The sequence below is a fragment of the Oncorhynchus kisutch genome, linkage group LG4, assembly GCF_002021735.2.
Source record: "Oncorhynchus kisutch isolate 150728-3 linkage group LG4, Okis_V2, whole genome shotgun sequence".
Classification (NCBI taxonomy): Eukaryota; Metazoa; Chordata; class Actinopteri; order Salmoniformes; family Salmonidae; genus Oncorhynchus; species Oncorhynchus kisutch.
Genome location: NC_034177.2, coordinates 15,555,805 through 15,574,078, shown reverse-complemented (window position 1 = coordinate 15,574,078; position 18,274 = coordinate 15,555,805). Strand labels below are relative to the sequence as shown.

The 18,274-nt window shown below is 43.1% G+C and overlaps 1 protein-coding gene across 3 annotated transcripts in view; it reads left to right on the top strand.

Annotated features, from left to right (window-relative positions):
* The first annotated feature begins 2,870 nt into the window (after positions 1 to 2,870).
* palm1a (paralemmin 1a) overlaps positions 2,871 to 18,274 on the top strand; it is a 69,766-nt gene continuing 54,362 nt past the window's right edge. For 2 of the 3 annotated variants that reach the window (XM_020480286.2, XM_031822508.1), the window contains exon 1: positions 2,885 to 3,300. In XM_020480286.2, coding sequence (XP_020335875.2) covers positions 3,296 to 3,300 — 5 coding nt within the window. In that variant the 5' untranslated portion in view covers positions 2,885 to 3,295. Of the gene's footprint in view, positions 3,301 to 18,274 lie in introns of all 3 variants that reach the window. The other variant, XM_020480287.2, reaches the window with a different exon arrangement.

Genomic DNA, 18,274 nt, shown 5'->3' with positions numbered 1-18,274 from the left:
AGTGCACTATCCCTTTCCACACGTAGGCCTATGACCTAAGTGACCTATTTATGCTACTGGACACACATAGTATGGCGTCCAGTTATCAATTCATCAATCACTGAAATCAGAGTCACAAAGTGTCACACCATAAACAATAGCACTGGTAGGCCTGAAAGTGGGCGCTGGCATAAGAGAGCAATGGTCATATTAAAGCGGGAATCAGAAGTTGAAACAATAACAAAGTGTCTTCCCTGCCCGTTTCAGTAAAAAGCTGAGGGACGGGGCAGGACAAATAAAACCACTCTTAAATTCAAAGACAGAGCTATGGATAATGCAAGGACTGACTATCCATGATATCAATATGATAGTTTTAACCATGCTTTGAGGCTATATAGTGTTTGTTTACATTTACTTTGTTTGCAAGCTTATATTTTGGGTTCTGATGGGGCATGACAGTTGTTATATTCTTCAAGAATCAATGGGTACAAAGCATGACATCTAAAGTCCAAAAATAGATTTAGCAACTGCAGATTGCCCCTTTAAGAGACTTTAGTTTCAATAATATATAATTGCAATGAAAGTAGTTGAAAGCCATCACACAAACCACTTAAACCCTTGCACCTGGCAGATCACCAGTGGTCCATGGAAGTTGATGGAACAACGTTTGGGAACTTCTTGTCTGGAGGTAACACTGTCTTTGTACAAAGTGTCGTCTGTTTTAACCCAGCAACAATTTGACTGTATTTATGGTTCCCCGTGATTGTTAGCTTAGAGAGAGAAAAAAATGTCAATGTCCTCTGAAGCAACTCATTTGCAAGTATGGAAATTATCATCTGTTAACAGTGCAGGTTGACTAAGGCCTCGTGGTAATGTAGTTCTGGCTTAACGCAGCAGGTAATCTAGTGGTTAGAGCATTGGACTAGTAACTGAAAGGTTGCAAGATCGAATCCCCAGGCTGACAAGTAAAAAATCTGTCGTTCTGCCCCTGAACAAGTCAGTTAACCCACTGTTCCTAGGCCGTCATTGAAAATAATAATTAGTTCTTAACTGACTTGCCTAGTTAAATAAAGGTAAAAAAATATATATATAATGCACTATAAAATAAAACTTTATTTTTAAGTATATTTCACACTATGGGACAAAGTTAAAAAAATGAATAGCTCTCTCAATGATGGCACCATTCCTTACTTTGATGATAGGGCCTAGACAACTTTAAATGCTGTAGTGTAGGCTAACAGGTGAGTAGTCTAGGATACAGTGCATTCGTAATGTATTCAGACTCATCCCCTTTTCCACATTTTGTTAAATTACAGCCTTATTCTAGAGTGGATTAAATAAAACATATTCCTCATCAATCTACACAACAATAACCCACAATGACAAAGCTAAAAACAGGTTTCGATTTTTTTTGAAAATGTATAAAAAAAAAAAAATATATATATATATATATATATATATATATATATATATATATGTGTATATATATACCTTATTTACGTAAGTATTCAGACCCTTTGATCATCCTTGAGATGTTTCTACAGCTTGATTGGGCAGATTCCACCTGTGGTAAATTCAATTGATTGGACATGATTTGGAAAGGCACACACCTGTCTATATAAGGTCCCACGTTTGACAGTGCATATCAGAGCAAAAACCAAGCCATGAGGTCGAAGGAACTGTCCATAGAGCTCCAAGACAGGATTGTGTCGAGGCACAGATTTAGGGAAGGGTACCAAAAATATTCTGCAGCATTGAAGGTCCCCAATAACACAGTGGCCTCAATCATTCTTAAATGGAAGATGTTTGGAACCACCAAGACTCTTCTTAGAGCTGGCCTCCGAGCCAAACTGAGCAATAGGGGGAGAAGGGCCTTGGTCAGGAAGGTGACCAAGAACCCGATGGTCACTCTGAAAGAGCTCCAGAGTTCCTCTGTGGAGTTGGGAGAACCTTCCAGTAGGACAACCATATCTGCAACACTCCACCAATCAGGCCTTTACGGTAGAGTGGCAGACGGAAGCCACTCCTCAGTAAAAGGAACATGACAGCCCGATTTGGAGTTTGCCAAAAGACAAACAAAAGGAATCTCAGACCATGAGAAACAAGATTCTCTGGTCTGTTGAAACCAAGATTGAACTCTTGGGCCTGAATGCTAAGGGTCACGTCTGGAGGAAACCTGGCACCATCCCTATGGTGAATCATGGTGGTGGCATCATCATGCTGTGGGGATGTTTTTCAGCTGCAGGGACTGGGAGACTAGTCAAGATCGAGGAAAAGATGAACGGAGCAAAGTACAGAGAGATCCTTGATGTAAACCTGTCCCAGAGCACTCAGGACCTCCGACTGGAGTGAAGGTTCGCCTTCCAACATGACAACGACCCTAAACACACAGCCAAGACAACGCCCCTGACGTGAACCCGATCGAACATCTCTGGAGAGACCTGAAAATAGCAGTGCAGCGACGCTCCCCATACAACCTGACAGAGCTTGAGAGGATCTACAGAGAAGAATGGGAGAAATTCCCCCAAATACAGGTGTGCCAAGCTTGTAGCATCATACCCAAGAAGACTCTAGGCTGTAATCGCTGCCAAGAGTGCTTCAACAAAGTACTGAGTAAAGGGTCTGAATACTTATGTAGATGTGACATTTCTAAAAACCTGTTTTTGCTTTGTCATTATGGGGTACTGTGTTGTAGATTGATGAGGGAAAAAGTCAAGGGGTCTAAACATTTCCGAATGCGCTGTACATCATAGGTTGCATAAGGTAGCCTATGTTTAACATTTTGTCATGTTTAACAGTTTTCATCTCCTAAATAAATTAATTGATGTGCGAGAATTAAAGTCGAGCTATATCGATTCTATGCCTAAACAGTATTTTTTTTATCCATGTGGGGGCGTATCTCCTCACCTCAGTCGAGCGCGCTGCGAACAAACGATTCAACATTGCGGTGTATGAGCTCAAACGCGGAACAAAAGACATCCTCATAAAACAGGGAATGGTGGGAGAAGCGTTGTGAAATGTATAGAACGCATTAACAAAGGCGAATAATTATTTGGTTTATTTGATTTAAAGGGTTGTGTCTTGTGTGTTGCCAAATCTGCGGGACGCGCGTTGCTCCCCATCAAAGCCAACTACAGGGGAGGGACATAGCAGATTTATCGACTTCACCGCACTGATTGAAGGGGAGGGGGTCCGTAGACCGAAATTGATGGTAGTGGGCTACTGAGAAAGACGAGCTACTCCTGTTAATAATAAAGGCAAAATACACCTTTCAGTCGAATACAGCTGAGTTGGTGAAACGGGCCGGTGGTGAAACATGGAGTAAGTAGACTTTTGACTTTAACGGCATGTATTGCATATGCTATTGTATGCACTCACGCACAGATCATTTCGGGCGTGCTCAATTTGAACGCTTTTCACCCTTTTTGTCACACCTGCAAAAGGAGGACAAATATGTACTTTAGCTAATTGCACTGTCGGCCTTTTTGGGGAGTGCACTGTGGGATTTATTTTTGGGAAACAGTGAAGAAAGGATGGTATTAGGCTGTGTGAATAGTTTGATTATAAATTCGAACATCAATAGGCAGACAAAATATAATAGAAGGGTATTCACCATGACTGTTTTTATTTGTCGGCTTTTTTAAATAGACTCCCTGTGTGCCTGTGCTTTGAAAGACATTTGACCTATATCTAGGCTAGGGCAAAGCCGCATGGTCAATCGGCAGTCCATGTAAGGGATATCATCTAGCAACAGCTGGGGAGTCAAGGGAAATACAACATTTGCCCTAAATAACCACTCTCGATAATATGTCCCAATGTGTAACTACCGTGGATTTGAATGGGCAACCAAAAATACTGTGGGTAATTGTCTATCGATTTAGGCTCTCAGTGATGTTTGTATTTTTCGGGGATCAATATGGGAATGTGTAATGCATGTTCCTGAATAATAGCGCGGTGTATATGGGGTTCCTGAATGCCATAGTGCTACGGAGTGCATGTCGCGCTTTATGGAAATAGTAGGGAGCGCTAGATTACCGTACCAGAGGGCCGTGCCTGCTCTAATTGTGTGAGCAGTGGGCGTGCATGTGTAGGAGCCAGGGCAAGCGTTCATTTTCTCCCGGGTGGGCGTGCATGTGTAGGAGCTAGGGCAGGCGTTCATTTTCTCCCGAAATGGGCTGTTCCAATATGGCTGAGAGCTGATGCGGATGCTTTAGTGTAGGCTACTCAGACAGATGTTCTAGGAAACATGACTGGTGTTTTATCCCCATGTCATTATGGCTGACTACTTATCAGGGACATACACAAGATAAAGGGATACATGAAAGTACAATAGGATCCCATGGCCATGAGAATGTTACATTGTTGCAGGCCTAGGAAGCCACAAATATTAGTGTTACAACGACTTTGTTTGAATGGTGCACATTTGCCATAGCCTACATTGCTTCAATCTGACTCCAGCTAGGAAAACCCCTTCATTTAACCTGACATAAGCAACATCCTCAAGAACACTAGTTTATACTCTACCATTTTTGAACATCAAATATGTGATGATTAAACACAGTAGGTGCATTGTCATATTGATAAATATTGTGTCTTCCTTCCACTTTTAGTTTAATTAGGAGGTTCCAGGAGGTTTAGGTTCAGTGTTCAGAATAGTGAAGGTGCCATCAGTACACAGTAGGGTACAGGTGTGTGATTTGAAGTTCAAATAATGCAGTAGGCTCCGATTTGAGTAAAGCTGTGTTATAAGAGAATATAGTGCAACACACACATGCCAGACAGAGCGCATCTTTAATATCCATAAGACTTTGATGGAGCCATTGACTTGAGGAACAGCTGTGGAAAACACGTAGCAAGAAAATCTTGAATGCATTTGAGTAGATTTTTTGTCTTTTAATGACTTATTTCCAATTATTCGACATCTGGTCAATATTTTGTTTACCATACCATTGATAGCCGTACAAATCTGAACACCACAAATCCTTTGTAATTTCCCTCCCAAGTTGGCTGCTGACATAGACAGAGATACAGAGTGGTATTCTGGCCCTTTCTCAGACAGTCTTACCACTGCTAATGGCCATTCGATATGGGCTGGACCTATCACCATCGGGATTCCATGGAGCAACTGTTTGGAGAGCAGAGGGGCGGAGATAGTCCTCTCATTTCATCCAGCCTCTGCTTCTGCCTCAGCCTTCAACCTCTCCTTCTCTCACATAACAGTCATTAAGTCTGATCTGCTCCCTGCCATCTCTCTAATCCTCCTTCTTCATCCTCCCCTTCCTCTATTCTCTGCATGGGTCCTCCTTCACATTTCTCAACAACCATTGGGTATATATTTCAATCTTCATAACCTGATTAGATACAGTATAGTACAACTCTTACAGTATTATACAATAAATATTCCAGCAGTCTTGAAAGAAGGACAATAGAAGTTATCTCATCCCAGTCAGCCCATGATGGTGATTCTCAAGCCAGCCAGTGGTGTCCCAGTCCCCCTCTGTCATTCGTCAGTCACAGTGACACACATTCAACATAGCCTTTGGGGCAGACTATTCTTCTTCTTATCGGCAGACTCAGTAGCCTCGGTTTTTCGGATGACTGCCTTGCCTGGTTCACCAATTACTTTGCAGATAGAGTTCAGTGTGTCAAATCGGAGGGCATGCTGTCCGGTCCTCTGGCAGTCTCTATGGGGGTGCCACAGGGTTCAATCCTCGGGCCGACTCTATTCTCTGTATATATCAATGATGTTGCTCTTGCTGCGGGCGATTCCCTGATCCACCTCTACGCAGACGACACCATTCTATATACTTCCAGCCCGTCCTTGGACACTGTGCTATCTAACCTCCAAACGAGCTTCAATGCCATACAACACTCCTTCCGTGGCCTCCAACTGCTCTTAAACGCTAGTAAAACCAAATGCATGCTTTTCAACCGTTCGCTGCCTGCACCCGCACGACTGACCAGCATCACCAACCTGGATGGTTCCGACCTTGAATATGTGGACATCTATAAGTACCTAGGTGTCTGGCTAGACTGTAAACTCTCCTTCCAGACTCATATCAAACATCTCCAATCGAAAATCAAGTCAAGAGTCGGCTTTCTATTCCGCAACAAAGCCTCCTTCACTCACGCCGCCAAACTTACCCTAGTAAAACTGACTATCCTACCGATCCTCGACTTCGGCGATGTCATCTACAAAATTGCTTCCAACACTCTACTCAGCAAACTGGATGCAGTTTATCACAGTGCCATCCGTTTTGTCACTAAAGCACCTTATACCACCCACCACTGCGACTTGTATGCTCTAGTCGGCTGGCCCTCGCTACATATTCGTCACCAGACCCACTGGCTCCAGGTCATCTACAAGTCCATGCTAGGTAAAGCTCCGCCTTATCTCAGTTCACTGGTCACGATGGCAACTCCCATCTGTAGCACGCGCTCCAGCAGGTGTATCTCACTGATCATCCCTAAAGCCAACACCTCATTTGGCCGCCTTTCGTTCCAGTTCTCTGCTGCCTGTGACTGGAACGAATTGCAAAAATCGCTGAAGTTGGAGACTTTTATCTCCCTCACCAACTTCAAACATCTGCTATCTGAGCAGCTAACCGATCGCTGCAGCTGTACATAGTCTATCGGTAAATAGCCCACCCATTTTACCTACCTCATCCCCATACTATTTTATTTATTTACTTTTCTGCTCATTTGCACACCAATATCTCTACCTGTACATGACCATCTGTTCATTTATCACTCCAGTGTTAATCTGCAAAATTGTAATTATTCGCCTACCTCCTCATGCCTTTTGCACACAATGTATATAGACTCCCCATTTTTTCTACTGTGTTATTGACTTGTTAATTGTTTACTCCATGTGAAACTCTGTGTTGTCTGTTCACACTGCTATGCTTTATCTTGGCCAGGTCGCAGTTGCAAATGAGAACTTGTTCTCAACTAGCCTACCTGGTTAAATAAAGGTGAAATAAAAAAATAAAAATAAAAAAGACCAGACCTCATGCAGTGGAGGGGAGTGTGGCACTGTGGTGTGGGTCTTGTTGTTGATGGTTAGCGCACAGACTGGTGGTGACCATGACACTTCAGGGCCGTTTGAACTGACTTCAAAGAGTGGTATATAGCCTTAGTGTCTTTATAGATACAGTGGCAAGAAAAAGTATGTGAACCTTTTGGAATTACCTGGATTTCTGCATAAATTGGTCATCGAATTTGATCTGATCTTCATTTAAGTCACAACAATAGACAAACACAGTGTGCTTAAACTAATAACACACAAATTATTATATTTGTCTTGTCTATATTGAATACATAATTTAAACATTCACAGTGTAGGTTGGAAAAAGTATGTGAACCCCTAGGCTAATGACTTCTCCAAAAGGTAATTGGAGTCAGCTAACCTGGAGTCCAATCAATGAGACGAGATTGGAAATGTTGGTTAGAGCTGCCTTGCCCTATTAAAGGGCTATTCACAAGAAGCATCGCCTGATGTGAATCCTGCCTCAAACAAAAGAGATCTCAGAAGACCTAAGATTAAGAATTTGTGACTTGCACAAAGCTGTTGAAGGCTTACAAAAGTATCTCTAAAAGCCTTGATGTTCATCAGTCCACGGTAACAACGCAGAATGCTCAATGAGGTTAAGAAGAATCCTAAAGTGTTAGATAAAGACTTCTCTGGAACATGCTAACATTTCTGTTGACGAGTCTACGATACGTAAAACACTAATCAAGAATGGTGTTAATGGGAGGACACCACGGAAGAAGCCACTGCTGTCCAAAAGAACCATTGCTGCACGTTTGAAGTTTGCAAAAGTGCACCTGGATGTTCCACAGTGCTACTGGCAAAATATTCTGGGACAGATGAAACTACATTTGAGTTTTTGGAAGGAACACACAACACTATGTGTGGAGAAAAAAAGGCACAGCACACCAACATCAAAACCTCATCCCAACTGTAAAGTATGGTGGAGGGAGCATCATGGTTTGGGGCTGCTTTGCTGCCTCAGGGCCTGGACAGCTTGCTATCATCGACGGAAAAATGAATTCCCAAGTTTATCAAGACATTTTGTAGGAGAATGTTAGTCTATCTGTCCACCAATTGAAGCTCAACAGAAGTTGGGTGACGCAACAGGACAATGACCCAAAACACAGAAGGTAACAACAGAATGGCTTCAACAGAAGAAAATACGCCTTCTGGAGTGGCCCAGAGTCCTGACCTCAACCTGATTGAGATGCTGTGGTATGACCTCAAGAGAGCAGTTCACACCAGACATAACAAGAATATTGCTGAACTGAAACAGTTTTGTAAAGAGGAATGGTCCAAAATTCCTCCTGACCGTTGTGCACGTCTAATCCGCAACTACAGAAAACGTATGGTTGAGGTTATTGCTGCCAAAGGAGTGTCAACCAGTATTAAATCCATACTTTTCCCACCCTGCACTGTGAATGTTTAAACGGTGTGTTCAGTAAAGACATGAAAACATATTGTTTGTGTGTTATTAATTTATGTAGACTGTGTTTGTCGATTGTTGTGACCTAGATGAAGAGCAGATCAAATTCTATGACCAATTTATGCAGAAATCGGGGTATTTCTAAAGGGTTCACATACTTTTTCTTGTCACTGCACATAGCCGATAGCATATCTGATACTTATATAGATGATAGATATATAGCTGTAATATATGCGTAGTAGCCTATACTAAAAAGCCTTTATTCTTTTCATGTTGTGTTTTAACACATAGTGGTAAATATGTTTCAATGTACTGTGCTACTTGCCTGGCTACCCAAATTCCTTGCTCCAGCCAAACGCTACGCCATGCCCATGGACGTCAGTTTCTTTTCCACAATGAGTCTGGATCTGAGTACCTTCCCAACGATTTCTAAAATGGTAATACATTCAAACAGTTGTGATTGGTCCTAGAAACGGATGGTTTGGGCCAGAGCCAGAACACACGTGGACAAAGCAGTGTTTTAAATATTCATCATTGGGTTTGATACTCTGGTTAGAGATGATCCAATTGCTTATGAAAGTTTTGTGCAACACCCCTTATTTTGATGTCACCACAAATGACTTCAACGATGGCAGTTTCAGACTGAAGTATGTAGTGAACAAATAGCAGCGGAATAATTCAGTTTGAGTCATCAGGCAATTGTGCAACTGCCACTCTGTACTTTTGCCTTCACTGGTTTTACACTGGTGACAACTCCAAGGGTTCGGGAATCGGACAAGATCGAGGAGTATAGATTGATTATGTGTTGCTGTTCCCAGCACAGCAACTAGTCCCCCCGGATTCTTTTTTCGCAGGGACGGTCTCCATAGAAACCACGGGCAGCATTCCTCTGTCAGCCGGACAGTTGTGTTAGTCCTTTTAATTAATAACAGCTTTACCGAATTGCACAACAAAAATACATTAATGTCAGCGTAGTACTTTATGTGGCCGACAGCTCTGGAGAAAGGTTTGGCCTCTAAAAACAGAGATAGGCTATGACTACAAACAAGACTTTGATATATTTATATAATTTATAACTACACTCAATTGGACGAAAGTCCAGTTATTGGTTGTTTCATGTTTGTCTCCACCATAAAGGCCATCATCCAGCATTTAAAGGGGTGGCTCTGTTTTTTTCATGACTTACAAAAGCTGAACCATCCCTTTAAGAGCTTTGTTTTACTCTAGTTTACACGAACATTATACTAATAACAGTATGACAATAATGGGATTTACTTTCACATTTGGTGCATAAGCAAAAATATCTCAAGTTCAAGCCTTTGTCTGAAATATTGAATTGATCAATTTGACTTTGAGATCTTTGAGACCACACTTTCATGACTTCCAGCCCTGAGAGAAGTGCTATGATCTTGAATTGTTTGAACAGTATCTTTCTCGCACCACCACTGTGTGTCATAACATAACTGGAGAATATTTACAGAGCAGGACTTCTATTGGTACTTGTGCAGGCAAGGTAACATTGCTTCTTAGCGGCTCATACCCCCCTGAATGATGACTAGATAGTGGGCCGTGCCCCCTGTAAGGCCTCAGCACTGGACTTAAGTGGTAGATATATAGTTTCTATTCATTTTCTCATCGCACGGTCAACTGAGCAGACTAAAATATATAATGTTACTTCTAGATTTGTGCCCTTATTGTTGCTATATCTGTCCATTTAGTATCTACTGTATCATACATGTTAGAATATATATATATATATATATATATATATATATATATATATACTGAACAAAAATATAAAGGCAGCATGCAACAATTTAAAGATTTTACTGAGTTACAGTTCAGATGAGAAAATCTGTCAATTTTTGCATATGGAACATTTCTGGGATATTTTATTTCAGATCATGAAACATGGGATGATGTGTTTATATTTTTGGTCAGTATAAATTTACATTTTAGTCATTTAGCAGACGCTCCTTTACAGAGCGACTTACAGGAGCAATATTAATTCACATGACATTGCCACATCCTGACCATAGAGAGCTCTTGGTTCTCTATGGTGTTGTAGGTCAGGGCATGACTAGGGGGTGTTCTAGTCGATGCATTTCTATGTTGGTGGACTTAGTATGGTTCCCAATTAGAGGCAGCTGATATTCGTTGTCTCTAATTGGGGATCATACTTAAGATGTCCCTGTTCCCACCTGCATTTGTGGGATATTGTTTTGTTGAGTGCTGATGTGTGTGCTGTTACTTCACGGTTGTTGTTTGTTTATTGTTTTGTTTAAGTTTCACTAATAAAAGATGTGGAACTCGAATCACGCTGTGCCTTGGGCCGTCTATCATAACAACCATGACAGAATATCCCACCAAACAAGCACCAAGCAGCGTGTTCATGAGGTAAAGGAGTTTTGGACATGGGAAGAGATCATTGGCGGGAGTCGCAGAAAGATCAGGAAGGACAGCGACGATGACGGGGGCCGCGGCCACAGAAACCCCAAGATTTTTTGGGGGGAGCACATGGGGTGGTTGACTGAGCAGCGGGGAGAGCCAGAGCCTGTTGGGAGTTGGTGGAGGAATTCAATGAAAGATACCGGAGAGAGTTGGTAGTGAGGAGTATGCTACAGCGCAGGCGTGCTGAAGAGCATGACACCAATCCGGTGCCATCTGTGCCAGCTCCCCGCACTCGCCCTGAAGAGCCAGAGACTGTCAGGAAGGCGATGGTGAAGTTGGGAGAGAGATGTTGGTCAAGTGTGTTCTGCTCAACATTCGACCTGAAGAGCCTGTCAGCAGCCTTGTGAACCTATGCCGGCTCCACGCATCTGGCCTCCAGTGCGCCTCCCCAGTCCGGTACGTCCTTTGCCGGCTCCCAGCACTCGACCTGAGGAGCGTGTCATCAGTCCGGTGCAACCTGCGCCGATGCCCAGTCCATGCACGGTGACCAGTCCCGCTCCATGGCAGGAGCCTTACTCTGCGCCGGTGCCCAGGCACGGCGTCCAGTCCCGCTCCTAGGTCGAAGCCTTCCTCTGCGCCACTGCCCAGTCCAGGCACGGCGTCCAGTCCTGCTCCATGGCAGGAGCCTTCCTCTGCGCCGGTGCCCAGTCCAGGCACGGCATCCAGTCCTGCTCCATGGCAGGAGCCTTCCTCTGCGCCGGTGCCCAGTCCAGGCACGGCGTCCAGTCCTGCTCCATGGCAGGAGCCTTCCTCTGCGCCGGTGCCCAGTCCAGGCACGGCGTCCAGTCCTGCTCCATGGCAGGAGCCTTCCTCTGCGCCGGTGCCCAGTCCAGGCACGGCGTCCAACCCAGCTCCATGGCCGGAGCCCTCCTCTGCGCCGGTGCCCAGGCCAGGCACGGCGTTCAGCCCAGTGCCATGGCCGGATCCAGGGTCTGGGCGGCGCTACGACCCGCACCGGAGCCGCCACCGGCACTAGTCACCCCCCTAACCCCCCCCCATTTGGTTTCAGGTTTTGCGGCCAGAGTCCGCACCTTTGGCGGGGGGGTACTGTCACGCCCTGACCATAGAGAGCCCTTGGTTCTCTATGGTGTTGTAGGTTACGGCGTGACTAGGGGGTGTTCTAGTCGATGCATTGCTCTTAGTATGGTTCCCAATTAGAGGCAGCTGATATTTGTTGTCTCTAATTGGGGATCATACTTAAGGTGTCCCTGTTCGCACCTGCATTTGTGGGATATGGTTATGTTGAGTGCTGATGTGTGTGCTGTTACTTCACGGTTGTTGTTTGTATATTGTTTTGTTTAAGTTTCACTCATAAAAGATGTGGAAGTCGAATCACGCTGCGCCTTGGTCCGTCTATCATAACAACCGTGACAGACATTCATATGCATTGTCATACTCAGAGGGCTGTTTCCGACAATACAGTGGTGGTTTTCTTTGTTTTTCACTCATGTATGTGGCTGTGAATTGACTTATTTTAGACTCTAATGTCTCAGTGTCACACCCCATCCTGTTGTCCAAACAGGATGAGACCAAGTAAACCCACATGTTAACATAGATTCATCGATCGTCAAAGTTTGAGATGAGACAAATCCAACACACACTGTTCCTGAACAATAAACAATTGTAACTATTTCTAGACAAAAGTATTCGAGAGCATTTTTGAAATGGCTACAATTTCATTTTGAAATACACAATAGTAAAAGGTCAAATATCGTGACAACCGGAACTGATTTAGGAGTGTAGCGCTTTCAACACCTTCCTTTCATTTTACAAAATGAACCCTGTAATCTGCTCACAGCCAGGATGCAAATTCATCCATCAGCTTTGGGATCTTTTCCCTTGTCTTCTTCCCACCTTGTTCTTCATGCTTTAAAGGTTAAATTGATCATCCATGAGCCCTGAACTTGTCAGTGGTGACATTTCCTCATGGTTTTATTGGGCACGGATTATTTATCTGTGTGGACTTTTATCAGGGTACACCACATTAGCCTATTGAGGGTTTGAGTTGGAGCCTCTATTGTCCTTTGGAGATGGTGGTCGAGGCTAGGGAAAGAAGGCAGGCCACCCTGGGGTAGGATTACAAAATTCAGGAAACTTTCCCCAAATTCGTAGTTTTTTTTCAGAAAAGCTTTCCCCATATTCCCTGTTTTATTTTTCTTTCAGAAATCGCAGCTGAATGATTCCCAGTTTAAGGATTCTTTCCCTGTTTATTCACTTCTGGTTTTGGGAATCCTCCAATTGGGATTCATGAAAACCTTTGGAACCTTTTTAAGGAATATTGCAACCCTAGCCTAGGGTACAGAGTGTACTGACAGTAGCAGCCACAACACCGGGACACACCTTCCCCATGAGGCTTATTAGTTAATGGCGTTACATCACCGTCTGTCTCCATTTCTCTTCTTTCATTATTGTTGTTTGTAGATGTTGATGGCACCGTAATGGCTTACCAGAGGTGGGACCAAATCATTGTTATTCGAGTCACAAGCAAGTCTCAAGTCACAAGTCTTCAAGTCATGTTAAATAAATAAAAAATCTATATATGCAAAAACATGTTAAACTACAGCAAATGTTGTCTATTTATTGAGGCTACCAGACAGCCATTTTCATTATTTTGTCAACAACACATTTTGATTATGTAATATTCTAACAACAAAATCCAAATTGGTTAACCATGTTACCAATAGCTTAATAGCTTTTGTAGGACCAGATAAGCTGTCGTAAAGTCAAAAGGACACTAAAATGAGATTTTACCAACCTAAATAAAGACTAGATTTATGTGTATTCAGTGCAAGTACCCCACCCTATTCTCAGCAGGCCAGCAGGGCAATACCATTTGTTGAGATTAGTAGTGGTGTCTGACTCTGTTCCCCTTCCTTCTGTTGCTGCTTGTAGAGGGTGTTGGAGGAAGTGCCACAGTGTTGTGTTTGGGGATAGAAAAAACCCCAAGTCCTTATTTTTTACTGTCTCATTGTCGGTCTGCATGATGTGACCCCACCCAGCCTGTCACTGTGTCTGTGTCCGCACGTCTCCCTCCATGTGACGAGGGACAGGATATGCCCGTTGGCCTCGATCACATTACACTGCAGACTAGAGCGAATCAGGGCGAATCAGGCTCTCTAGAGCTTCCCTTTGCCGACTCTGCAGAATATTTTCTGTCATTGCGAGGGACAGTGGTGTTGGTCATGAAGCCTTAAAGCTTCTCTTTGTCACCCGCCTGCATGTTTTTTTTGTTTTTTTGGGGGGGGGGGGGGGGGGCGTGACAGCAAGACATACTCAGCCCTGCTTTCAAAACAGAACGCCTGACCAGTGAAGTGTAGGGCCTTGAATTGAAGACCTTACAGTGGAAACAGAAGGAGAGTAACAGGCTGGTCCAGCTAGACATACTCTCTGCCTGGCAGGAAAAACATATGTTTCAGCTCATTTGTGCGTTTGATTTCTTTGGAAATACAGAATAGATGCCTTAGATTCCTTATTCTCAATGAGCTGTTTTTTCTCAGGAATGATACAGAGAAATGGCAAAGAAATCAGCGTAAAATGTGTATTATTACATTGCTAGTGATCGTAGGTGCCTTTGCACTAACACTGCATTTATTTTAAAAGGATGCTCATCATTCTGTCATATTTGACCTAGTATCTTGCTTAAGAAACTGTTCGGTTTATGCTTTGGTTTCTGAATTGTTATTATGAAGCACTCAGAATAGCACCACGCCCTCTAGAAATCCCCAGACCACATCAACAAAGCGGAACACATCTCTTAGTATTTGAAGTGACTCTGCACCTGTGCTCACTAATTTCCCCATCTCCCTTTAACTTTTTACCTGCCTCATCTAATCTGAGTGGACATATTTCACATTATATTTTTTGTTTCCCACACACAGAACTGTGTCATTGTCCTTGCTCTCACTGACACCAGACTCCAGAGTACATATCCCGAAATCACTGATTCTGAGGGGAAATTTGAATTCTTGAAAAGCCTGCAGTGTTCCCAAGGAGTAGGATCCTTGGATCCATTCCGGTATGTGGAATGGATCCAGGGATGCCAAACAATAATGATACAACAATAATATACAGGCAGCGCTACTGTTAGCACCTCCAACAGAAGTATGACTAAGATCCAATACCACAATTTACTGTAAGTGGAAACACAGTAGTTTAAAAATATCCATGGAATATACTGTAATGAAACAGCAGGGAGCAGGTCTCGAACCCTCAACCTTCGAGCCCGAGGTCCGGCACGCTATCGACTGTGCCGCAAAAGCATGCTCGAGCGGCAGGGTCGATTTCCGCGCTTATAAACCCAGGGCCGTCACAATATGTATATCTCTATATCTGAACAATATACTGCACTCTAAGAAAACCCTTTTCTATGTAGAACCATACAGGGCGCTTTGGTTTGTCCTCATAGGGGAACCCTTTTTGGTGCTGTGTAAAACCCTTTGCAGAGTGTTCTATCTAGGACCATCTATGCAGGGTTTTTCAAATAACCCCCTTTATATGGTTCTGCCTAAAACCTTCTTTGGAAGATTCTTCATAGAACCCTCTATGAATGGTTCCACCAGCCTTTATTTATGACAATTTATTACATATATCATAAGGCCTTTCTTTGAGGCCCTAGTTATACCCTAACACAGTGGTCAAATCAAATGAAATCAAGCTTTATTTATACAGCACATTTCAGACATGGATGTGCTTTACATGAAAAAATGAATAAAAAACTATGAAAATAAAAGCTGAAATATTTACTACACAATAAACATAAGATAAACAACTAAAGAATGACACAAACTGAATGACTAAAAAGCACCCTAAGGAAAAGCAAAGCTAAAAAGATATTTACATATGTTCTACGTTTCAGCCCTCCTCAGGTTCTCTGGCTGCCTCTCCATTCGTCTTGGTCCTAGGCTTTGGGATAGTTAAAAGGCCAGTGCCAGAGGACCTGAGGGACCTACTGGGTACATAACTTAAAGCACATCTGACATGTATTGGGCTGCACAATCATGGACTGATTTAAAAACCAACAGAAGAATCTCAAAATGAATTCTAAAACTCACAGGCTGCCAGTGCAGAGACCTTAAAACCGGTGTAATGTGTGCTCTCCGTCTCGTCTTTAGTAAGTACCCATGCTGCAACATTGTGTATGTTTTGCAGTTGACCAATGGCTTTCTTGAGTAGACTAGACAGGAGAGCTTTACAGTTGTCAAGACTGCTTATAAGAAAAGCATGGAGGAGTCTCTCTGCATCAGCAGAGAGAGAAACAGCCACACCTCAGCATAAAAATAAAAAACTTTATTTAACTAGGCAAGTCAGTTAAGAACAAATTCTTATTTCAATGACAGCCTAGGAACAGTGGGTTAACTGCCTTGTTCAGGGGCAGAATGACAGATTTCTACCTTGTCAGCTCAGGGATTTGATCTTCCAACCATGGAGTTACCTGCCCAACACTCTAACCACTAGGCTACCTGCCGCCCAATGCCAGCAATGTTCCTCAGGTGGTAAAAACCTATTTTGGTCACATTCAACGTTTTGTTCAGAATCTAAAATAACACCTAGGTTTTTTACCTGGTGTGTTATCTTTATTGCCCGTGAATAAATATATAAAATGTGCAGCTACATTCTCTCTTTGCTTTGGCTCTAACAATAAGTACCTCAGTCTTTAGCTGAAGGAAGTTGTGACCCATCCAAGATTTAAATCACTAATACAGTCTAATAATTTATCCATGGAGCTAAAATCCTCTGGTGACACAGAAATATAAAGCTCTGTATCGGCTGCGTAGCTGTGAAAATCAGTGCTGTGTTTTCTGATAATGCTGCCAAGGGTGACAAAAAAACCTGTGACCGCTTAAATAGGTCCTAAACCAATTTAGAACTGGACCAGAGAGGCGATCCCACCTCTCCAGTCTGTCCAGAAGGACATCATGGTCAAAGGTATTGAATGCAGCACTTCAATCTAAGAGTACAAGGACAGAGAGCTGTTATCTGTGTTGGCTCTAAGATAATTTACTACTTTAACTAAGGCTGTCTCTGTGCTGTGGTGGGCACGAACACCAGATTGGAATTTAAAAAAAAATACATTTGGCACTATTTAGATATTTGAAAACCAATTTCTACACAATTTTGCTTAAGAATGGAAGGTTTGAGATTGGCTGAAAATTGCTAAGAGCTGAAGCATCTAGATTACTTTTCACCATAGCAGTTTTAATGCAGTGGGGGAAGTGCCTGTGAAGGGAGTGATTAACAATAGCTTGCACTTCTTCATAAATGCAATTAAAAACTGTTTGGAAGAATGTGATGGGGATAGGTTTGAGTAGGCAAGTAGAAAGCTTAAGTTGTGGTATCACTTTCCTGAGCATGTCCGTGTTAACCAGAGAAATCCATATTGCCTTTGCGTGGTAGGCTAGAGCACATATCATCAAACTTCCCATCATATCAAATCAACTGTTATTAGTCACATGCGCCGAATGCAACAGGTGTACACCTTACATTGAAATGCTTACTTTCGAGCCCCTAACCAACATTGCAGTTTAAAAAAATCGAGATAAAAGTAAGAAGTAATTAAATAGCAGCAGTAAAATAGCAATAGCGAGACCATATACAGGGGGGTACGAGTACAGAGTCAATGCACCGGTTAGTTGAGGTAATATGTACATGTAGGTAGAGTTATTAAAGTGACTATGTTTAGATGATAACAACAAAGAGTAGCAGCGGTGTAAAAGAGGGGGGGGGGGGTGTAATGCAAATAGTCTGGGTAGCCATTTGCTTAGGTGTTTAGGAGACTTATGACTTGGGGTTAGAAGCTATTTAGAAGCGTCTTGGAACTAGACTTGGCACTCCGGTACCACTTGCCGTGCGATCGCAGAGAGAACAGTCTATGACTAGGGTGGCTGGAGTCTTTGACAATTTTTAGGGTCCCCCTCTGATGCTGCCTGGAATAGAGGTCCTGGATTGCAGGAAGCTTGGCCCCAGTGATGTATTGGGTCATTCGCACTACCCTCTGTAGTGCCTTGCGATCAGTGGCCAAGCAGTTGCCATACCAGGCAGTGATGCAACCAGTCAACATGCACTCTGGTGCAGCTGTAGAACCTTTTGAAGATCTGAGGAACCTCCTGAGGGGGAATAGGTTTTGTCATGCCCTCAACACGAATGTCATGGTGTGTTTGGACCATGTTAGTTTCCTCTTTTTCCTGTAGTCCACAGTCATCTCCTTTGTCTTGATCACGTTGAGGGAGAGGTTGTTGTCCTGGCACCACACGGCCAGGTCTCTGACCTCCTCCATAAAGGCTGTCTCGTCGTTGTCGGTGATCAGGCCTACCACTGTTGTCATCATCAAACTTAATGATGGTGTTGGAGTCATGCCTGGCCGTGCAGTCATGAATGAACAGGTAGTA